Below are 21,801 nucleotides of genomic sequence, written 5' to 3'. Positions count from 1 at the left end.
GTGTGTAATGATATTTGTAATCCTGAAGGTATCTAGTCAAGCTAAACAATTGTCAGAAGAATTCAGGCACTGGAAGAGTGTATGAGCTTTAACACTCCTTTTTACCTCATTATGCCTATTTTATTAATTAGTAAATGAGAGCCAGGAGAATCACCCACATATTTGAACAGCAGGGAAGAATGGTGAATAAAGGAAGCAATTTGGTAAAAAGAAAAGAGCATTGCACTTAATGCTGGAATTTAGTTTTGACTTAATGCTTACTAGTTTCCCAAATTTCATTTTCCTATCTATAGAATACAATTAGGAATCATTACTAACACAGTTGTGGGTACTAACTGAGATATATTGGTTGTCAGAAAAGACATGACACATTTTTGAATAGAAAACATAAAAAATACGACTTTTCTGACTACCCAGCAGCACACGTCAAGAATACTATTCTAGGACCAGAGAGATAGTGTAGTAAGTGTATGGGGCTCCCATGTTAGGGGTCTCAGGTCTGCTTCTTGCCATCGTCAGTAGCCCAAGATGAGTGGTGCTCTTGGGAAGAAAGGAAGACAGAAATATATATATACTTTAATCATATAGCCAGCAGAAGTGGTTTTTGTACTAATCTTTTAAAGTCTAGTGTGGTTTTCTCTTAATACACAGCACATTTCAGTTCACTCTAGCCATGTTTCAGTGCTCAAGTACCTTGTGTAGCAGGAAGCACATAGGCATAGGTAGATCTGTAAGGAAAATAGTTGAAGAGTATAATATGATTCAGTCAGTAATATTCAGATAGTCTGTGAGCTTTCTGAAGTTAATTGTATTTATTTATTTGTAGATTGAGATGGAGGTAGTATGTGTTAAAGAGACCACAGCACCAAAACATGTGGGGCTCACACTTGACCTGTGTCACCTGAAGTTGGTTGTTAATAATGTCATCTAATGATAATCGGTGATTCCAGTAAAACACAGTTCAGTTTTTAAAGAGATTGGGGAAAAAAAACATAAAATACATAGAAATGTGTGGTTTTACTCTATGATGATCTGGCTTAATTAGGGTTAGGCGGAGAGCGGAGAGCTTTTAGAGTTCTAAACCAGTTTTTCTAGGGATCAGACAGAAAACAAATGTTTAAAGTACTTCTGTTTCAGAGTAGGAACTTATTATGTAAGTTGTGCATAAGCAGGTTCTGCTTGAAGACTATTAAATGCAGAAATTTAAAAGTACTACTGGCCAACTAAAAGTTGGCCTACTGAATGCTAGTTTGTAGCTCCTGATTTAGGTATGAGATAGATACTACTAGGACAGGAATCTATTATAAGTATCATTAAGAGGAAAATAAAATATAACCACCCCCAGAAAAATGCATTTGTGTACAGTAGTTCTAAAAATCTATAACCCTAAATAAGAATTCCTGATGTAAAGTGGGATTGCTTTCCCAGAGTCTAAATGAGGTATCTTGTTGCTCATATTTCATTTTGTTCTTACGATAGACGGAAGGAGTCACAAAGCGCTTGGCAGAAAAGAATGACTTTGTGATCTTCCTCTTTACACTGATGACAAGTAAGAAGACATTCTTACAAACTGCAACTCTCATTGAAGATATTTTGGGTGTTAAAAAGGTAAGTTAAACCTCTAACAGTTGAACAACCAGACGGGAGAGAGTATCTCAGACTATTAGGTTCTCAAATCTGAATAATGTGCAGAGCTCCTATTAAAGAAAAATTCTTCCATACTACTGGTGTAAAATTATTTTTTGTTACTTGAATATTTATTCATTTTCTCCAGAGCACTGCTCAGCTGTGGCTTATGGTGGTGCAGGGGATTGAACCTGGGACTTCAGAGCCTCAGGCATGAGAGTTTGCATAACCAGTATGCTCTCTCCACTACCCCATGTTAGTTGAATATTTACAAATCAAAAACTAAGTCATTCTCCTTATACTAATGGGTCTTGCATGACTATAAAACCAAAAAGATTTATACATTGATATCACCCTAGTACTAAAGCTTAAAAGCTACTTGATTTCATAAATTTAAATGGTTAGTATTACTTTGATCAAACTAAATTGCCTCTCACTGATTATTATGATGCAAGACCTTTTTAGCATAATTTTGTGCTGCCGTATGGGGATTTAATTCTGGCTCTTCTCAATATTTGCTTGCAAAACTTTTATTCATTAGGTGATGATGTTCCCCTTGATGATGCTATTTGACTTTCAATTATTAAGTCTTCCTATGTTTTTTCTCACTCACCTTCAACAGTTAGAGTTTGATTGACACCAATACAAGAGTCACAAATACGATCACTAAGATCCTTCTACCTGGTCATAAAATGAAGAATCAAAATTATCTAGAGTAGGCTTTAAACAATAATTATAGAGGCCTGAGGAAATAGCTCAGCTGGTAGAGGACAGGATTTTTGTGTCTGTGGCTCCCATTTCAGTCCCTGGCACTGTATGTATTAGAGCTCTGACTTCTCTATCATTTAAAACTCTGGGTCATATGAGGTGATTTTTTTAAAAAATCATATTATTTGGTTGGGCGTAAATAGCATAATGGTGGGGGTCGGGCGGTAGTGTAATGGGTTAAGCGCACGTGGTGCAAAGCACAAGGACTGGCATAGGGATCCCGGTTCGAGCCTCCACCTCCCCACCTGCAGGGGAGTAACTTCACAGGCGGTGAAGCAGGTCTACAGGTGTCTTTCTCTCCCCCACTCTGTCTTCCCCTCCTCTCTCAATTGTTGAACAATCATGGACCTAAAGACTGTAATAGTGCAGATGAAGTGTTGGGGGTATTCCCTGCCTGCTCTTGTGTACTTCTGCTTTCAGGTATATATTTTTCCCCTAGTTTATGGGCACGGGTGAACCTATGCTCTATCTCGGGGACCTGGACTATATCTAGGTTTGGGGACTTTATTGGGGAGTGGAACACCTGGAATGGAATTAGAGAATACTATGAAAGGAAAGGTCTCACCCGAGTGATGAAGCTGAAGGGTTGTCATTCCACACCTGAAGTTTCTGGTCACAGTCTGAAGTGAAGCATGCTGGGGTGACACTCGTTGTGTTGATTAGGTTGCGATCCGCGGATGCAATATTGTTTGATTTGAATTGAGAGCAGCATGCAGAAAAGTGGGCCCCACCCTAAGGTTCCAGGACTGGGGGAAATATAGGCTCTATAGTGGAAATGTAAGGTTCCTGTTGTCTTAGGGTTCAAGAAGACAATGGATAGTTATTGTTATCATCACATTATTTGGTGATAGGGTTCACTTTGGAAAGTCCCTTTGATAGGGTTTGGGGTATAGTACCCAGCATCTTGTATATAGCTGTGCTGTCGGTTGCTTCTGTTCTCCCTGGTCTAGGCTTTTAGGAGAGAACATATCAAAGACAGCCTATGTATTAAAAATACTCAGTCTGTGTTTTAAGAAGTTCTAGACATATCATCAGTTTTTCGCCTCTCATATTAATTAGTGGTTTATATAATGTTTACACTTTAATAGGATTGTACAAAAACACCACTCCCACCACCAAAAGACTGTGTCCCATCCCCACCACCCACCCCCGACCCCCCACCCTCCACCGTGCCGGGAAGCCCAATGGCCACCCTCCCCTTCACCACAGTGTTTTTACATTGGTGCCCTGCTCTCGATTTAATCAGATCCTGCTTTTAGTTTCCCTTTCTGTTCTTCTTTCTCAACTTCTGTTGATGAGTGGGGACATCCCATACTCATCTTTATCTTTCTGACTTAGTTGTCTTAACATAATTCCTTCTAGCTCTGTCCAAGATGGGTCAGAGAAGGTGGGCTCATTGTTCTTGATAGCTGCATAGTATTTCATTGTGTATATGTACCAAAGCTTTCTCAGCCACTCATCTGCTGTTGGGCACCTGGGTTCCTTCCAGGTTTTAGCTATTATGAATTGTGCTGCTATGAACATAGATGTACACACATCTTTTTGGTTGGGCATTATGGAATCCTTGGGGTAAATCCCCAGGAGAGGAATTACTGGGTCATATGGAAGGTCTGTGTCTAGCCTTGTGAGAGTTCTCCAGACTGCTTTCCAGAGAGGCTGGACCAATTTACATTCCCACCAGCAGTGCAGAAGGGTTCCTCTGTCCCCACAGCCTCTCCAACATTTGTTGCTGCTGTCCTTTTTGATGTATGTCATTCTCACAGGAGTGAGGTGGTATCGCAGTGTTGTCTTTATTTGCATCTCTCTGACAATCAGCGACCTGGAACAGTTTTTCATATGTTTGTTAGCCTTTTGGATCTCCTCTGAAGTGAATGTCTTGTTCATATCCTCTGCCCATTTTTGGATGGGGTCATTTGCTTTTTTGGTGCTAAGTTTGCTGAGTTCTCTGTATATTTTGGTGATTAGTCTCTTGTCTGATGTTTGGCATGTGAAGATCTTCTCCCATTCTGTGAGGGGTCTCTTTGTTTGTGTGATAGTTTCTTTGACTGTGCAGAAGCTTTTCAATTTGATGTCCCATTGGTTTGTTTCTGCTTTAGTCTTCCTTGCAATTGGGTTTGTGTCATCAAAGATATCCTTGAGGTTTAGGTGGGAAAGTGTTTCACTAATGTTTTCCTCTAAGTATTTGATAGTTTCTGGTCTGACATCCAGGTCTTCGATCCATTTGGAGTTGATTTTTGTTTCTGGTGAGATAAGGTGGTTCAAGTTCATTCTTCTGCATGTTATAACCTAGTTTTCCCAGCACCATTTATTGAAGAGAGCCTTCTTCTTCCATTTAATACTTTGGGCCCCCTTATCAAAAATTAGATGTCCATAGGTGTGGGGGTTTAGATATGGGCTTTCAATTCTGTTCCACTGGTCTGTGTGCCTATTTTTGTTCCAGTACCAGGCTGTTTTGATGATGATGGCATTATAATATAGTTTGAGATCTGGGAGTATGATGCCTCCGTTTCTGTTTCTTTTCCTCAAGATGGTTTTGGCAATTCTAGGTGTTTTCTGGTTCCAGATAAATGAATGTAGTTTTTGTTCTATTTTCTTAAAGAAGCTTGGTGGAACTTTGATGGGTATCGCATTAAATTTGTATATGGCTCTGGGGAGAATATTCATTTTGATGATATTTATTCTTCCGATCCATGAGCATGGGATATCTCTCCATTTCTTGGTATCAGTTTCTATTTCCTTGAAGAGTGACTCATAGTTTTCAGTATACAAGTCTTTCACTTCTTTGGTCAGCTTTACTCCGAGGTATTTTATTGATTTTGTTGCAATAGTGAATGGGAGTGATTTCTGGATGTCTTTTTCTTCAGTTTTAGTGTTTGCATAGAGAAATGATACTGATTTTTGTACATTGATTTTGTAGCCTGATACCTTGCTATATTGCCTAATAACTTCTAGTAGTTTTCTACTGGATTCTTTAGGTTTTTCTATGTATACTATCATGTCATCTGCAAATAGTGAGAGTTTGACTTTAAGAGCACTGCTTAGTTCTGGCTTATGGTGAAATGGGGACTGAACCTGAGATTTTGGAGCCTCAGGCATGAGTGACTCTTTGCATAACCATTATACTATCTACCCTCTGAGCCTCATATAATAAAAACTTTTTTTTCTTTTTTAAGATTTCTTTACTGAGGAGTTAATGGTTTATAGTCAGTAGTAAAATAAAATATAATAGTTTGTGTAACATTTCTCAGTTTTCCACATGACAATTCAAACCCTACTAGGTCCTCCTGTGTGTAGTGATAGTTTCTTAACATTAGATTATTTGAAGTCTGAATGATAGACCTCCGCTTCTGAGTCCAGATCTAGACAGCTTAAATTGGGAATAGTGACAATTTGAAGAACCTTTGGAAATGAAAACTTTAATAGCAAAGAACTATTTAAAAAGATAAGAAAGTAGTCTCCTTGGATGAAAAGCTTATAACACATGCATATTAAATAAATTGAAAAGAACAGAAGTATACTTACAGTGGTGGGACTTATTTTATGACTTATATACTAAAGTAGAGGGACTGATGAACTGAAAGTCAATAGTGACAGTAGCTAGCATTTACTGTATACTGGGGCAAGTGAGATCAAAGGTACAAGAAGCTATTCCTGAATGTCTCCTCAGGAAACTTGTGTGTTCCATTAGAAATAGAAAGTAGGTGGCTTCTTGATGGCCTCTAGAAGTTACTTGTTCAGTACACATTTACTGACACCCTTCCTTGAACCAGGTAATTTGCATATTGGGATTCTAGAAAGATGGCAAGACACACCCTTCCTTCAAGGCAGTCTTTTTTTTTTTTTTTTGGAAGATTAAAAAAAAGAAAAACATACAATGACAGTATCATATAATACTTTCAGTTATAGACAAATCCTGGTCTAGTGGGAGCTAAGTTCCTTAATGAAATGAAGGGTATCGAGGTTTGGGCGGTAGCGCAGCGGGTTAAGCGCACGTTGTGCAAAGCGCAAGGACCAGTGTAAGGATCCCGGTTTGAGTCCCCGGCTCCCCACCTGCAGGGGAGTTGCTTCACAGGCAGTGAAGCAGGTCTGCAGGTGTCTATCCTTCTCTCCCCCTCTCTGTCTTCCCCTCCTCTCTCCATTTCTCTCTGTCCTATCCAACAACGAATGACATTATCAACAATAATAACCACAGCAAGGGCAACAAAAGGGAAAATAAAAACTGGCCTTCAGGAGAAGTGGATTCATGGTGCAGGCACCAAACCCCGCAATAACCCTGGAGGCAAAGAAAAGAAAAGAAAAGAAAAGAAAAGAAAAGAAAAGAAAAGAAAAGAAAAGAAAAGAAAAGAAGGGAGTCCGGCTGTAGCGCAGCGGGTTAAGTGCAGGTGGCGCAAAGCACAAGGACCGGTGTAAGGATCCCGGTTCGAACCCCGGCTCCCCACCTGCAGGGGAGTCGCTTCACAGGCGGTGAAGCAGGTCTGCAGGTGTCTGTCTTTCTCTCCTCCTCTCTGTCTTCCCCTCCTCTCTCCATTTCTCTCTGTCCTATCCAACAACGACGACAACAACAATAATAACTACAACAATAAAACAACAAGGGCAACAAAAGGGAATAAATAAATAAAATAAAATATTAAAAAAAAAAGAAAAGAAATGAAAGGGTATCAGGTATTGTCTGAGGAATATGAAGATGTTTGAAGGAGAGGGAAATTCATATAACACATGACATTTACATATTAAGAAAGAAAGGGGCCAGTTGGTGGCGTGCCTGGTTAAGCATACACATTACAGTGTGCAAGGACCCAAGTTCAAGCCCCTGATCCCCACCTATAGGCAGAAAGGCTTCATGAGTGATGAAGTAGGGCTGCAGGTGTCTTTTTGTCTCTTCCCCTATCTATCTCCCCCTCCCTTCTCAATTACTTTCTGTCTGTATCTAGTAAATAAATACTTTAACAAAAGGATTAAGGAAGAAAAAATTGGAATACAGTAAAATTTTTAAAATAACATTTCATCATATTCTCTACGTAGTTCATGACAAAAACTAGTTATAGAAGAAATACATTATTCTTGGATATAAGATGTATATAAAAACACAGTAAACATCAATGTTGAAATGTTTGAAATGTTCAAATCAAGGAAGGAAATAGTTCTAGTAAAGTCAAGAATGTGATCTCTATATAATTGGATGTGTGTGTGTATAAAAGGAATGTTCAACACAACATTTTTCTTTAAAATCATTTTTCAAAGCTTTATTATGAAAAATTGGGGAAGAGGGAACCAGATTATCACTCTGGCACATGAAGTGCTAGAGATTGAACTAGGATCTGGAGCTTGGGAGTCTAGTACTTTTACTGCTTGCCACTTCCCAGGGCACTTATGAAACATTGTTTAGTAGTGAAAAATTATTGCTTATCTAGACAAAGAGAAAAATGTTGTATAATAAAATAGTGGGAATTGGGGCTTTAGTACCTGTATGACTTCACCTGTTCCTTTGGTTGGTTATTTATTTATTTATTTATTTATTTATTTATTTATTTATTTATTTTCTTCCCCTTTCTCTCTTTTCATCTTTTCACAAAGAGGGAAAGACAGAGAAGAGCAGCATTGCTCCACAACACACACACACACACACACACACACACTCTCTCTCTCTCTCTCTCTCTCTCTCTCTCAACTTGGGGACACTGTGCTTGAACCTGGGCCCTGAACATGTGCTCGCCTGGGTGAACCACTGCCTGCCTCCATTTCAGTGTATTTGAGTCTTAAGTTGACTGAAAAGTAAGGTATATGTCATTCACACTGTATATATAGAGCATGGACATATATTTTTGAGGAACTATTTGTAAGTATAAAAATATATGCGAATGAAAGGGCCAGGCAGTGGTCTACCTGGTTAAGCACATACATCACAGTGCACCCAAGGACCCAGGTTCAAGCCCCTGGCCCCTACTTGCAGGGAGAAAGCTAAAAAAAAGTAAAATAAAGCAAGTTTGCAGGTGTTTCTCTCTTTCCCTCTCTCTGTCTCCCCCACCCCTTTCAATATCTGTCTCTAATAATAAATAAAAATACTTTTAAAATGAATGTATGAGAATGATAATGTTCAAGTACTGATTGATTACCTCTGAGGAAAAGAAGGAATGCAGCTGCATGGGATACATAGTATTCTTCTAGCTGTATATAAATGATTTAATTTCTTTTCTCCTTTTCTATCAGAGCACTGCTCTCAGCTCTAGTTTATGGCTTATGAGGTATGAACTTGGAACTTGGGAGTCTCTGCATTACAATTTTTTTTCTCTTTTTTATTATTATTTTTTTTATTTATTGGATAAAGATAGTCAGCAATTGAGAGGGAAGGGGGAGATAGAGAGCAAGAGAGACTCCTAGACACCTGCAGCACTGCTTCACTTGCAAAGCTTTCCCCCTGCAGGGTGGGGACTGGATGCTAGAACCTGGGTGCTTGTGCATTGTAACATGTTTGTTCAACCGGGTGCGCCACCACCTGGCTGCCAGTGTTTTATTTCTTAAAAAAAAGTTCTACCAAGAATGTCAATTGATGGTTGATAAAAATTGAGTAGTATACCTTTTTAGTAGGCTATGTTACATATGCAAAAGTAAATAATAAGAGCACTGATGCTCAAAAGAGTTTAATCCTCAGTCCACTCCTATGGAAGTAAGTTAGTTCTATCTGATAAATGAGTAAACCAAGACTTAGAGCTTTCGTAACTTACCTGAAATGTTCATAGCTGCAAATTGCAGAGCTGATTTGAACCTGAATGGTCTAGCTATCTCACTTATTCTAAAGGTGCATAAGAGGGATACATCCATTCTTAAATGAATTGGGGGGGGGTGGCTTATGCTACCACATGTGAAGAGGGTTCAAGCACACCCCCCATCCCTGCCTGCAAGGGGATGGGTGTTCATGAGTAGTTGAATAGTGTTGTAAATATTCCTTATCTTCCTCTCGTTCTCGCCCCCACCCCTATCTTGCACCCTTTACTTAAAAAAAAAAAAAAGCCTCCAGGAATGGTGGAGTTGTTGTGCAGGCCCCAGTGATAATCTTGGTGGCAAAATAATAATAATAATAATAAAGCATATTCAAAAATCAATGCTGTTTAATAGTTTTTTTTTCTCTAACAAGTAAACTTAAATATTTTATGACAGCATAAGGTTGTGTTTGTCATTGCTTTTAGTATCTGTTGTATCCATTGTATGAAAATAACATGGTTTTTTTTTTTTGTATCTTCTATAGGAAATGATCCGACTAGATGAAGTTCCTAATCTGAGTTCCTTAGTATCCAATTTCGACCAACAGCAGCTTGCTAATTTCTGCCGGATTCTAGCTGTCACGATTTCCGAGATGGACACAGGAAATGATGACAAGCATACACTTCTTGCCAAAAATGCCCAGCAGAAGAAGAGCTTGAGCTTAGGTCCTTCTGCAGCTGAAATCAACCAGGGTACAAGATTCTAGGGTTTGAATTTGGGACCTCATGCTAGAGTTCAGTTCTTTATCCCCTGTGCCACCCTGCAGGCCACTAAAAACTTAGTTCATATAAAAAAGAGAAAGAAGCCAAAGCACCAGTCTAGTACACATAGTGCTAGGGATTAAACCTGGAGCATCAAGCATGCAAGTCCTGCATTCTTTCAGCTGAGCAACATCCCCCCAGCCATTTGTGTCTGCTTTTCAGCACAATGGAAAATTAAGTGATTTTAATTTTTAAAGAAAATAGACTTAAGCCAATACTGTTTAATAGTCTTTTTTCTCTCTAACAAGTAAACTTAAATATTTTTTGACAGCATAAAGTTGTGTTTGTCATTGCTCTTAATCTGTTGTATCCATTGTATAAAAATATCATGTTTAGCTAATAAGCTGTCAGTGCACTGTTGTAAGAACTGCATCAATAGCAATCTTTATAAAAAATAGCATTGTATGCAGAATTATTTCTTTATGGTAATTTGTCAGAAATGGACTTCTTGAGAGAAGATATAAATTTCAGGTAGCAATATTAACAAGTTTACATTCCCAGTAGTAGATGTGAGTCTGTTTCTGTACATTTATTACAATCTTACTGTGGTTTGACATTCCATTTTAAGTTCTGACTTGCTGCTGTCTGATAAAAAAGCATTCCTGTCATGTAAGTGAAGAACAAGTTATTTGTTAATGGCTTCAGAGGTGATCTTCTGTTTTGAAAACTCTCTCTTTTCTGTCCTTGGCAGCTGCCCTTCTCAGCATCCCTGGCTTTGTTGAGCGACTTTGCAAACTGGCAACTCGAAAGGTATCAGAGTCAACGGGCACAGCCAGTTTCCTTCAAGAGTTGGAGGAGTGGTACACATGGCTAGACAACGCACTGGTGCTAGAAGCCCTGATGCGAGTGGCTAATGAGGAATCTGAACACAGTCAAGGTACTTGGGGTGGGTCTCCTGAGAGATGACAAGCTTTCCCCTGGCTTCCTGGAGTCTTTCCCAGAGAGAATTATTAGAAATATGCTTTAGGGGGGGTTGGGCGATAGTGCAGTGGGTTAAGCGCAGGTGACATGAAGTGAAAGGACCAGTGTAAGGATCTCGGTTCAAGCCCCTGGCTCCCCACCTGCAGGGGAGTCGCTTCACAAGCAGTGAAGCAGGTCTGCAGGTGTCTATCTTTCTCCCTCTCTGTCTTCCCTTCCTCTCTCCATTTCTCTCTGTCCTATCCAATAACAACAACATCAACAACAACAATAATAACTACAACAATAAAACAAAAGGGGAGAAAGAGAGAAAGAAAGAGAGAGAGAAAGAAAGGAAGAAAGGAAGAAATAAAGAAATATGCTTTAGGCAGAGTTTTCTGAGAACAACCCTTTGTCAGACTGTTAAACCTTTTTTGATAGCTAACGATAGAAACTGCTTTGAATTTCCTCAGGGGATCTGGATACAGGAAGATGGTTTTCTTGCAGAACCCAGGGGCTGACTAGAATTAGAAAAACAACATTTTTTTTTTTTTTTTTTTTTTTTTTAGGAACTCACGGAGTTCTTTCTCTCTCTTCATTCAAAACATTTTTAGTCTTCACTTTTTTCTGTTCTAATTTAGTCTGTTTACTATATGAGTTTTAGCTTCCTAGTTAAGGCCTCTGGCTTATCATAAATCAGGTACCGTATACTGAAGCATTTTATTCTTGCCAGCAGGGCGGGGGTCACATTGTACAAACCCAGGAATTCTCTCTATAATCTTGCAGGTCAAAGGGGGGTGGTCTGTTTATAGGATGACAATGTGTAGAGCTTTGTGAACCTGCTCCCCCCCCAATGAAACTATGAACAAAATCTGTAACTAATAATAAAAACCCTCTGTTTGTAGAAGTTGTTATAAGAGCATACAGCAAGTGTGTAAACATTTTTTAAAACTAAATCAACTAAAACTAAATTTGTAACGTGTAGATCTATGTGATAGAAATTCTAGCCTGGTGGTCCGGGAGGTGGCGCAGTGGATAGGGCATCAGACTCTCAAGTGTGAGGTCCTGAATTCAGTCCCCAGCAGCACATGTACCAGAGTGATGTCTGGTTCTTTTTCTCTCTCTTTCCTATCTTTCTCATTAATAAATAAATAAAATCTTCAAAAAAAAAAAAAAGGGAGTTGGGCGGATTAAGAGCAAGTGGCGCAAAGCACAAGTACCGGCGGAAGGATCCTGGTTCGAGACACCGGCTCTCCACCTACAGGGGAATCGCTTCACAGGTGGTGAAGCAGGTCTGCAGTGTCTAGCTTTCTCTCCCCCTCTATCTTCCCCTCCTCTTTCCATTTCTCTCTGTCCTATTCAACAATGACAACATCAATAATAACTACAACAATAAAACAACAAGGGCAACAAATGGAAATAAATAAATAAATATTTTAAAAAAGAAGAAGAAAGAAAGAAAACAAAAGAAATTCCAGCCTGGGCAGGTGTGGTAAAAAGACAGTACTTCCTGTGAATTTATAGAAAAGGTTGTGTTGGGAGTTGGGCAGTAGCACAGCGGGTTAAGCGCACGTGGAGTGAAGCGCAAGGACCGGCATAACAATCCCAGTTCGAGCCCCTGGCTCCCCACCTGCAGGGGAGTCGCTTCACAGGCGGTGAAGCAGGTCTGCAGGTGTCTATCTTTCTCTCCCCCTCTCTGTCTTCCCTTCCTCTCTCCATTTCTCTGTCCTATCAAACAATGACAACATCAATAACAACAATAATAACTACAGCAATAATAAAAAACAACAAGGGCAGCAAAAGGGAAAATAAATAAATTTAAAAAGAATTTTAAAAAAAACGGTTGTGTTGTATTCCACCAAAGCAAAGGACTCTGTGGAAAGTGGGGAAGGAAAGTATGATGATTTGAGAGTCCTGATGCATGGTTGTGAAAAAGGACTTAAACTGAGGGTGAGTGAGTTTTGCAGACAGCTATCACGGGGAGATGAGACATTGTACCCATGTGTCAACAACAGTGCTATAAATAATTAACCCTCCATTAAAGTGATTTTAAAAAATTGCTCTTGTCTAAAAAAAAAAAAAAAAAAAGACAGGACTTCTCTCCTTAGCTCTCAACTAAAGAATATGCTATTTAACTGGGAAGGACAGCCAGTTAGCTTTTCTTATCCCCTCTTAGTTGAAGAGCCTATTATAATAATACTCTTTCATTTACTAATTAATTTATGACTATTTTTTAACCAGAGCACTTCTCAGCTCTAGCTTATGGTGTGGTGCTGGGGATTAAACCTTGGACCTTTGTTGCCTCAGGCTTGAGAGTATTTACATAACCATTATGCTATCTCCCCAGCCCTAATTTAATTTGATTTAATTTAATACCGAGTCTTTGCACCTGCACAGTTCCACTGTTCTTAGCAGACTCTTGTTCTTTCTAGATAGAGACAGAGAGGGAGAGACAGCACAGCACTACTACATTATTCATGGTGCTGTACATGATGGTCCTGTGTGGTTCTAGGAGCTTGAACATCAGATGAAAATTTGGGGTTTCCATTTTGAAAAAAGCTATAGTAGGTCTATTTTAGGTATATTCCAAGGGTCACATGACTTGACTAATTTTTGCCTGAGCCTGACATCTCATATGGAGGTGGACCCATGTTATTGTCTGGGGAGATGGTAGTCATAGTTGGAAAAAGGACTAGAAAGCTGAATCAGGTAAGAGAGTAGCTCCCAAATATGGGGAAATTATATAAATATTGTTAACTGTAAATCCCATCGATTTGATCTGGGGTCCATATTCCGCACAGGAGCCTATGTAACCTCTGCATCCCTGTAGGTCTGAGCTCACATTCTGTGGAATCTCAAATTCTGCCACTTTCTGTTTTATGGTAAGGGCATTTTAAGATTTACTCTCTCAGTATTATCTGAAACCACTCTACTGAGATAGGGGTCCCCAGGATTTGCTAATTTTATAACTGTGAAGTTTGTACCCTTTGACCTATGTGTTTCTTCTTCCCTACCATGCCCTGATAGCCTATCAGGCCATGAATTCTGTAATTCTTATCAAACTTATACCAGCTCATTTTTAGAACAGAGAATCTATGCAGGAATGGGCAAGCTGAGAAGCCTAAGGGCTACCTGTCTCATTTAGAGTAGTGGCACTGAGGCTTTGTCATTTTTCCATAGGAAAACAGAAAAATATGTCATGACTTTTCCTACAGCCCATTAGATTAAAGAAATGTAGGGAAGTTTGAGCATAAGAGCATTCTTGAACACACCCCTAGACTGGTGTCAAGCATATAAAAGGAGACTGCTAACTCCTTAATTGAGAACAAAGTACTAAACCACAGACTAGCTAATTCACTGGAGAGACCCAGGAAAAATACAACTAAGAGTTTTTGAAGCCAAAGCAAATCTCAGTCTTAAAAGGGCTCTGCCTGAATGCAATTGAATTAGACTTTGGAGCAATGTGTGCCTAGAGGCAATGTCAAAAATACTAGAGCGGTTAGTGGAACCTGACAGTTGGACTTCATACCAGGTGAGGCTGAAAGCCCAATAGAGACTTGGGAGAGAATCTACTAAAACACTGTCATCCAGGGAGATTGTTCACATGCCCAACCAAGGCTGTGCTGTCTAAAGTGCTAGCACTAAAGGCCTGTCTGGTGTTTGGAGACATAGACATTACTGAAATGGGCAAAACAGATTATTAAACAAATCAATAACTGGACAAGTCTTGAAGTGGGAAGAGGGAACCACTATATAGCATTGCTATATAATAATGTGTCCAATTTTTAAGAAGAATTATTTGATATGCAAAGAAATGGGAAAGGATAACTTAACACATGGGAGGAAAAAAGCAATAGAAATAGCTTGTGATAAAGCCCAGATAATAGTTTTAATGAAAACTTCAAAGCAACCATTCTAAGTATGTTCAAGGAGCCAAAGGAAACGACACTTAAAGAAATAAAGGAGAGTGGGGAGATAGCATATTGGTTATCCAAAAGCTTTCATGCTGGAGTCCTAAGTTCATTCCCCAGCACCACCATAAGCCAAAGCTAAGCAGTACTCTGATAAGGAAAAAAAAGAAACTATGATGATGTCATGTCAATTTAATAGATAGGAAATAATAACCAAATGAAAATTGTTAAAAAATTTGATGAACGGTAGTCAGGTGGTGGCGCAGCGGGTTAAGCGCACGTGGCACAAATCGCAAGGACTGGCATAAGGATCCCGGTTTGAGCCCTGGTTCCCCACCTGCAGGGGAGTTGCTTCACAGGCAGTGAAGCAGGTCTGCAGGTGTCTATCTTTCTCTCCCCTCTCTGTCTTCTCCTCCTCTCTCCATTTCTCTGTCCTATCCAACAACAAACGGCATCAGCAATAACAATAATAACCACAACAAGGCTACAACAGCAAGGGCAACAAAAGGGGGGGGGAGAAATGGCCTCCAGGAGCAGTGGATTCATGGTGCAGGCACTGAGCCCGAGCAATAACCCTAGAGGCAAAAAAAAAAAAAAAAATGTAATGAACAACAAACTTTTTAATTTCAAATTAATTTGACTTTTTATGTCAACTCATTGGAAAATGAACTATATATAGTCCAAGAGCAAGGGTATGGAAAGAAATAATAGGATTGTATTGGAAATTAATGGACAGTATAAAAACAACAGAAAGAAACTGTAGAGGTAGAGCATACATACTACCCTGCAGAAGGGGGACTTGAGCCTGGATCTTTGTGCAAGGTAGTATGTGTGCTCTACAGTTTCTTTCTGCTGTTTTTATATTTGTCCCCTAAGTGTACCGAGATGAAACGAGTCCTTTGTCCTACTGAGATGGTATAACATACTGCCACATACTGAATCAATCATGCAAGCACTTAGTTCTTAAAGTTTTTAATATTTGTATATTTATTTATTCCCTTTTGTTGCCCTTGTTTTATTGTTGTAGTTATTATTGATACCATTGTTGTTGGATAGGACAGAGAGAAATGGAGAGAGGAGGGGAAGACAGAGAGGGGGAGAGAAAGACAGACACCTGCAGACCTGCTTCACCGCCTGTGAAGCGACTCCCCTGTAGGTGGGGAGCCGGGGGCTCGAACCGGGATCTTTATGCCAGTCCTTGTGCTTTGGGCCATGTACGCTTAACCCGCTGCGCTACCGCCCGACTCCCAAGAAAGAAAACTTTAAGAACTAAGTGCTTGCATGATTGATTCAGTATGTGGCAGTATGTTATACCATCTCAGTAGGACAAAGAACTCGTTTCATCTCAGTACACTTAGGGAAAACATCCTTTCATGATAAATACTCTTTGAATAGAAAAGGACTTCCTCAGCCCGTTAAGGGTGTTAAAAATTGTGTTCCCAGGACTAGATGATGACATACTTAGTAGAGTGTACTTGTTACCATGCACCTGGATTCCGATCCCCAGTCCTCATAAGTAGTGAGGCAGTGATATAGGTAGTATGTCTTTCTCCCCACCATCCCTCTTGATTTCTCGGTCTCTAGCCAATAAGTTAATTAAATATATTTTAAAAGAAATTAGGGGCCAGATGGTGGTGCACCTTGTTGAGTGCATGTATTACAATGTGCAAGGACCCAGGTTCGAGCCCCTGGCCCCCACCTGCAGGGAGAAAGTTTCGCAAGTGGTGAAGCAGGGCTGCAGGTATTTCTCTGTCTCTCTCTCCGTCTATCACTCCCTTCCCTTTCAATTTCTGGCTGTCTCTATCCAACAAATAATTTTTTTTTAATTTTTAAAAAAGAGAGAAATTGTGTTCATTTATTCATCTTAGAGATTTACCTTGTTGCTAAGTTCTGACCATTACTTTGAAGACTGTGTTTCTTGAAAGTATATATTCAGAAAATTTCTTGTCAGTCCTGTGTAAAGTAGGCTACAAAGGTTGGCAGTGATTTGGGGGAGAGCTGAAACTGCCTGCTTCTCTTTTCTCAATAGATGTTTATTATGAGGAGGGATCATGTGCTATATACTGCACCTACTTCTTCCCTGGGCCTCCTCTCATGCATTCCCTAGCTAGGTGACGAGGAGGCCAGAGTTTTTGAGGCCACACAGTGAATGTACAGGAGAGGCAGGTTCTTACTGATAGGTCTTTAGACCTGTAACTCTCAGACTGTTTTGGGAGATGACCAGAGAGCCCCAACATAGAAACTGAGTGATTGGGAGTCTGGCGGTAGCGCAGCGGGTTAAGCGCACGTTGTGCAAAGCGCAAGGACTAACATTAAGAATCCCGGTTCGAGCCCCCAGCTCCCCACCTGCAGGGGAGTAGCTTCACAGGCGGTGAAGCAGGTCTGCAGGTGTCTTTCTCTCCGCCTCTCTGTCTTCTCCTCCTCTCTCCATTTCTCTCTGTCCTATCCAACAACAATGACAACAGTAATAACTACAACAATAAAACAACAAGGGCAATAAAAGGGAATAAACAAATAAATGTTTTAAAAAAAGAAATTGAGTGATTATGTTCTTTCTCCCAACAGGCAAGAAAAAAAAAAAGTGAATATCTAGAATTCTCTCAACTTTGTTTTCTCCAGGAATTAAAAAGGTTTTTTTGGTCACCAGGGTTATCACTGGGGCACTGCAGTAACTACACTACTCTGCTCTCAGCAGACTTAAAAAAAAAAAAAAAAAGAGGATAAGAGAGAGAAAGAGACCATGGTAGTGCACTACCACTCATGAGGCTTCTGCTTTGCAGGTGCTCCCATGTGATGGCTTGGAACTCAGACCCACACATTGCCATATGGTAAAATATGCATTCTTCTGGGTCTGCATCTCCTAGTCCTTTCCAATAAAATTTTTAAAGTCTTTGTCCATGGCCAATATGATTGCCATTAAGAACTTGCCATTTAAAAAACAGGTATCAGGGCCTGGTGGTGGTGCATCTTATTGGAAACACATATTACACACAGTGTGCAAAGACCTAAGTTCAAGCCCTAGTCCCCACCTGCAGGCGAGAAAGAAACCTTCACAAGCAATGAAGCAGTATATAGTATAAGTAGCTATAGCTACTTCTCCCTCCCCCCCCCATTTCTCTAGCTAAAATAAATAGTAAATAAGGCAGATAGCAAGCATTAATGGAAAAGCTGTTTATTTCTATTTCAAATACTTAAATGTTGCTCACTTGTGCCAAACATTGTTCTCAGTACCTTTAACATAGTAAATTCTTCCTTTTCCACAGCATTGTGGAGGCAAATGCTATCAATAATATTCCTGTTTTATTGGTGGTGATGGATTTGGAAGTATAGAAACATCAGTTTTTCAGGACCAGGTGGTAGAGCAAACATGCTATAATACACAAGGACCTGGGTTCAAGCTCCTGGTCCCCACCTGCAGAGGGAAGCTACAAGCCATGAAGGTGTCTTTCTCCATCTCTATCTTCCCCTGTCTTTATCCAGTAAAATTAGAAATACCAAGTTTTCTCAGAGTCACCCAGCGAGTGATTGGTTGAGTTGGGTCCACACCCAGTTGCCTGTGGGCGAGTGTGTGTGTGTGTGTGTGTAAAAAATTTATTATAGAGACAGAAAGTGAGATGGGGGGTTAGAGAGGGAGAGAGACAGACACCTGCAGCCCTGCTTCACCACTTGTAAAGTTTTTCCCCTGCACGTGGGAACCAGAGGCTTGAACCTGAGTCCTTGCACACTGTAGTGTGAGCTCTGAACCAGTGCATCACCACCCGGCCCTGAGGAAAGAACTCTTTATCTTGTGATAAAGACTTATTATCAGAGTCTACATAGAGTGGGTTTGAGTGGCGTGTTTCCTCGTAAAGTAGTGATTCAACGTCTTTTCTGGTGGCTGTCTCAGCCCCCATTGTGTTCCACCCCCCAGCGGCTCCTGAGGAGAACGGCCTGCCTCACACATCAGCTAGGACCCAACTGCCCCAGTCAATGAAGATCATGCATGAGATCATGTACAAACTGGAAGTACTGTACGTCCTCTGTGTGCTACTGATGGGACGTCAGCGAAATCAGGTAGGCACTTCCTGTACGTCTCAGAGCAGGAGGTGAGGTGGGGAATGGAGATGAGGGGTGGGAGGGAACCATGACAGGAGTAAAGACTTCTTGAGAGTTTATTGTATATACCTACTATGTTCTCCATTAGCTACCTCTTAGAATGACACACTTTTATCAAATACTTTGTTCTTTGCCTGTTTCATGCATAAAACCAGCCTGATTTCCAGAGCTCCTAGTTTTACATATAAGAAAGCCCATCTTTCATAAGATTACAGTATCTGACATGCCAGTTCAGAAATAATCAGGTGAGCATTTGCTGTTTGTAGAGTGACAGAGAAACAGGGAAAGTAGAAAAGAAAGAAAGAAAAAAGAAAGACCTCTCTACAGAGCATAAATTCAAAATGGAATAAGTGAAGATGTTATTCCAGAGCCTAGTTTCAGTTACCTTTGTTTTGCCTGTGGATTTTTTTTTTCAAATATTTGTTTGTTTTGCATAGAGATAAATTGAGAAGGGAGAAGAAAATAGAGAGGTAAAGAGAGATACCTGCAGCCCTCCTTCACTGCTCATGAAGCAACCCCCTCTCCACCTGAACCAGAGTCCTTAAGCATTGGAACATGTACTCAGCAGGGTACACCACTCACTGCCTGACCCTCCCTACCAGTAGATTTCTTTAGATACCATCTAATATTTATAGCTAACATTTTTTTAAAGGTATGGACTAGGTTTATTTATTTTTTGAATTGTTAGAAAAGTCATGGCATTTTTTTCTATGCAAAAATGCACCATGACTTTTTCTTTTTTTTAACTATTTATTTATTGCATAGAAATGGTCAGAAATTGAGAGGGTAGGGGGAGATGAGAAGGAGACAGACACCTGCAGTCCTGCTTCACCACTTGTGAAGCTTTCCCCCTGCAAGTGGCCCTTGATTCTTGAGGATGAGGTCCCAAGTTTGGCATCACATGTGCCAGAGTGATACTCTGATATTCTCTCTCTCCTCCACCTACTCTCTCACTAATAAGTATGTAAATGTTTTTTTTAAAAAAAAACTAGTCTGATTCCAGATCTGTTTTCCATGTTGTCTTACTGTGGGCAGCATTTTAAAACAGAACATTGGTGTTCAAGACAGAAGCTGGTAACTTAGCCATGTTATCTGATCCTTTTAAGATGGACTGCAGTGTAGATGCACTGGAAAAAATGCTAATCCAGTGGGAGCTTAGAATTGTGGTATTCTAAATACCAGGCAGTTATGGTGGTTTCAGATACACTAGATTTTTCTGAACCTTGAAGTAGTTCCAAGAGGAAGAAAAAGAACCCATAACCCACAAAGGGTGCAAGAGGGCTCTGGACATATGTAGCACTCCTCAAGATTAAACTTGGCCCTCTCCTGCTAGCTGCATCATTCACCTGGGAGTATGCCTAGTCTGTCTTCTGTTTAACCCAGGTTTGAGCCCCAGCTTTGATGTCACTGAGGAAAGTTAGTTCTGTGATATCTCTTTCTAAAAACTTCAGCTTGGAGAAGTGAGCTCCAGCTAGGGGTTTGAACCCTGGTCCAACAAGTTGTACCACCACTCAACCACTAGAATTTCATTTTTTATATTTTTAATCTTACCTCCTATTGAAATTTTTCTACTATAAAATATTATGGGTATTTATATTTTAGTTCTATGCAGAAGGAACAAACTATAATAGAAAGGTTAGTGAACTTGCTTAAGATTCGCAAGTTTATACATGGTGAAACTAATAAATCTATGACTATCTGATTAAAAAAAAAAAACTAATCATTAGCCCGAGAGATGGCACAGCAGATAGGGTGTTCAGCTCTCAGACATGAAGTCCTGGGTTCAGTCCCTGGCATTTACATATGCTGGAGTGGTGTTCCCTCCCCCCCCACACACACACACACAAATAATTTTTTTAATTATTCACTAAAGAGGTCAGTAAAAAAAAAAAAAGAGAGAACCAAGGGGGCTGGCAGTGACACACCTGGTTAAGTGCACATATCACCATGCTCAGGGATCTGGGTTTGAGCCCCTCTCCTCATCCACAGGGAGGATGCTTCATGAGCAGTGAAGCAGATCTGCAGGTGTCTCCTTCTCTCTGTCTCTCTTTTTAAAATATTTATTTATTTATTCTTTTTTGTTGCCCTTGTTTTTTTATTGTAGTCATTGATGTTGTCGTAGTTGGATAGGACAGAGAGAAATGGAGAGAGGAGGGGAAGATAGAGACGGGGAAAGAAAGATAGACACCTGCAGACCTGCTTCACCACCTGTGAAACAACTCCCCTGCAGGTAGGGAGCTGGGGGCTTGAACCAGAATCTTTACCAGTCCTTGCACTTTGTGCCACCTGTGCTTAACCCGCTGCGCTACTGCCCGACTCCCTTTCTCTCTCTTTCTGTCTCCCTTCCCCTCTCAATTTCTCTCTGTCCTATCAAATAAAAATAAAGTAGAAAGAAGAAAGAAAGAGAGCCTCAGCACTCAAGGCTTCATGCATACAAGTCCTGCATGCTTATCTACTGTGCTGTCTCTCATGTTGCACCTAGGACATGAGCTGGCAAGATAGCTCACCTGGATAGTGGGTCTGCTTTGTGATATGCAAGATCCACCCAGACTTAAGCCTGGCCTCCATTGCATTGGAGTAAGTTTTGGTGCTGTGGTATCTTTTCTTCTCTCCTTAAGCCAAAACAGTGAATCCCCAGTGATGATAGGAAAAAAAGAAGAAGAAAAAGGAGGACCTATACAGTATGACTTAGAGGAGGATTATTAGTATTAATAGAAAAGGTATAGCTGTGGATAGTGGGAGTGGTATAAGAGGGTATAGAACATGTGTGGATTTTATAAAAATATTTATTTTGTATAGAGACAGGAACTGAGAAGGATGGAGGAGAGAGAGAAAGATATCTGTAGCACTGCTTCACTGCTCATGAAGGTTACCACTGCAGATGGGGGCCAGGGGCTTGAACCCAGGTCCCTGTGCACTGTAATGTGTGCATTCTACCAGATGGGGAACCACCTAGCCTCCTAGACTTTTTCTTTAAACCTCAA

At 40.3% G+C, this 21,801-nt stretch overlaps 1 protein-coding gene across 3 annotated transcripts in view; it reads left to right on the top strand.

Moving 5' to 3' along the window:
* The window catches only part of TRPC4AP (transient receptor potential cation channel subfamily C member 4 associated protein), a 73,809-nt gene that overhangs the window by 40,014 nt on the left and 11,994 nt on the right, over positions 1 to 21,801 (top strand). For 2 of the 3 annotated variants that reach the window (XM_060188749.1, XM_007522654.3), the window contains exons 6-9: positions 1,480 to 1,608; positions 9,638 to 9,845; positions 10,606 to 10,791; positions 18,609 to 18,775. In XM_060188749.1, the coding sequence (XP_060044732.1) occupies positions 1,480 to 1,608; positions 9,638 to 9,845; positions 10,606 to 10,791; positions 18,609 to 18,775 (690 nt within the window). The remainder of the gene's footprint in view (positions 1 to 1,479; positions 1,609 to 9,637; positions 9,846 to 10,605; positions 10,792 to 18,608; positions 18,776 to 21,801) is intronic. The other variant, XM_007522655.3, reaches the window with a different exon arrangement.

This window comes from Erinaceus europaeus, chromosome 1 (genome assembly GCF_950295315.1).
Source record: "Erinaceus europaeus chromosome 1, mEriEur2.1, whole genome shotgun sequence".
Classification (NCBI taxonomy): Eukaryota; Metazoa; Chordata; class Mammalia; order Eulipotyphla; family Erinaceidae; genus Erinaceus; species Erinaceus europaeus.
Note: the sequence above shows the minus strand (reverse complement) of the source record. Positions and strands in the feature narration are given on the sequence as shown.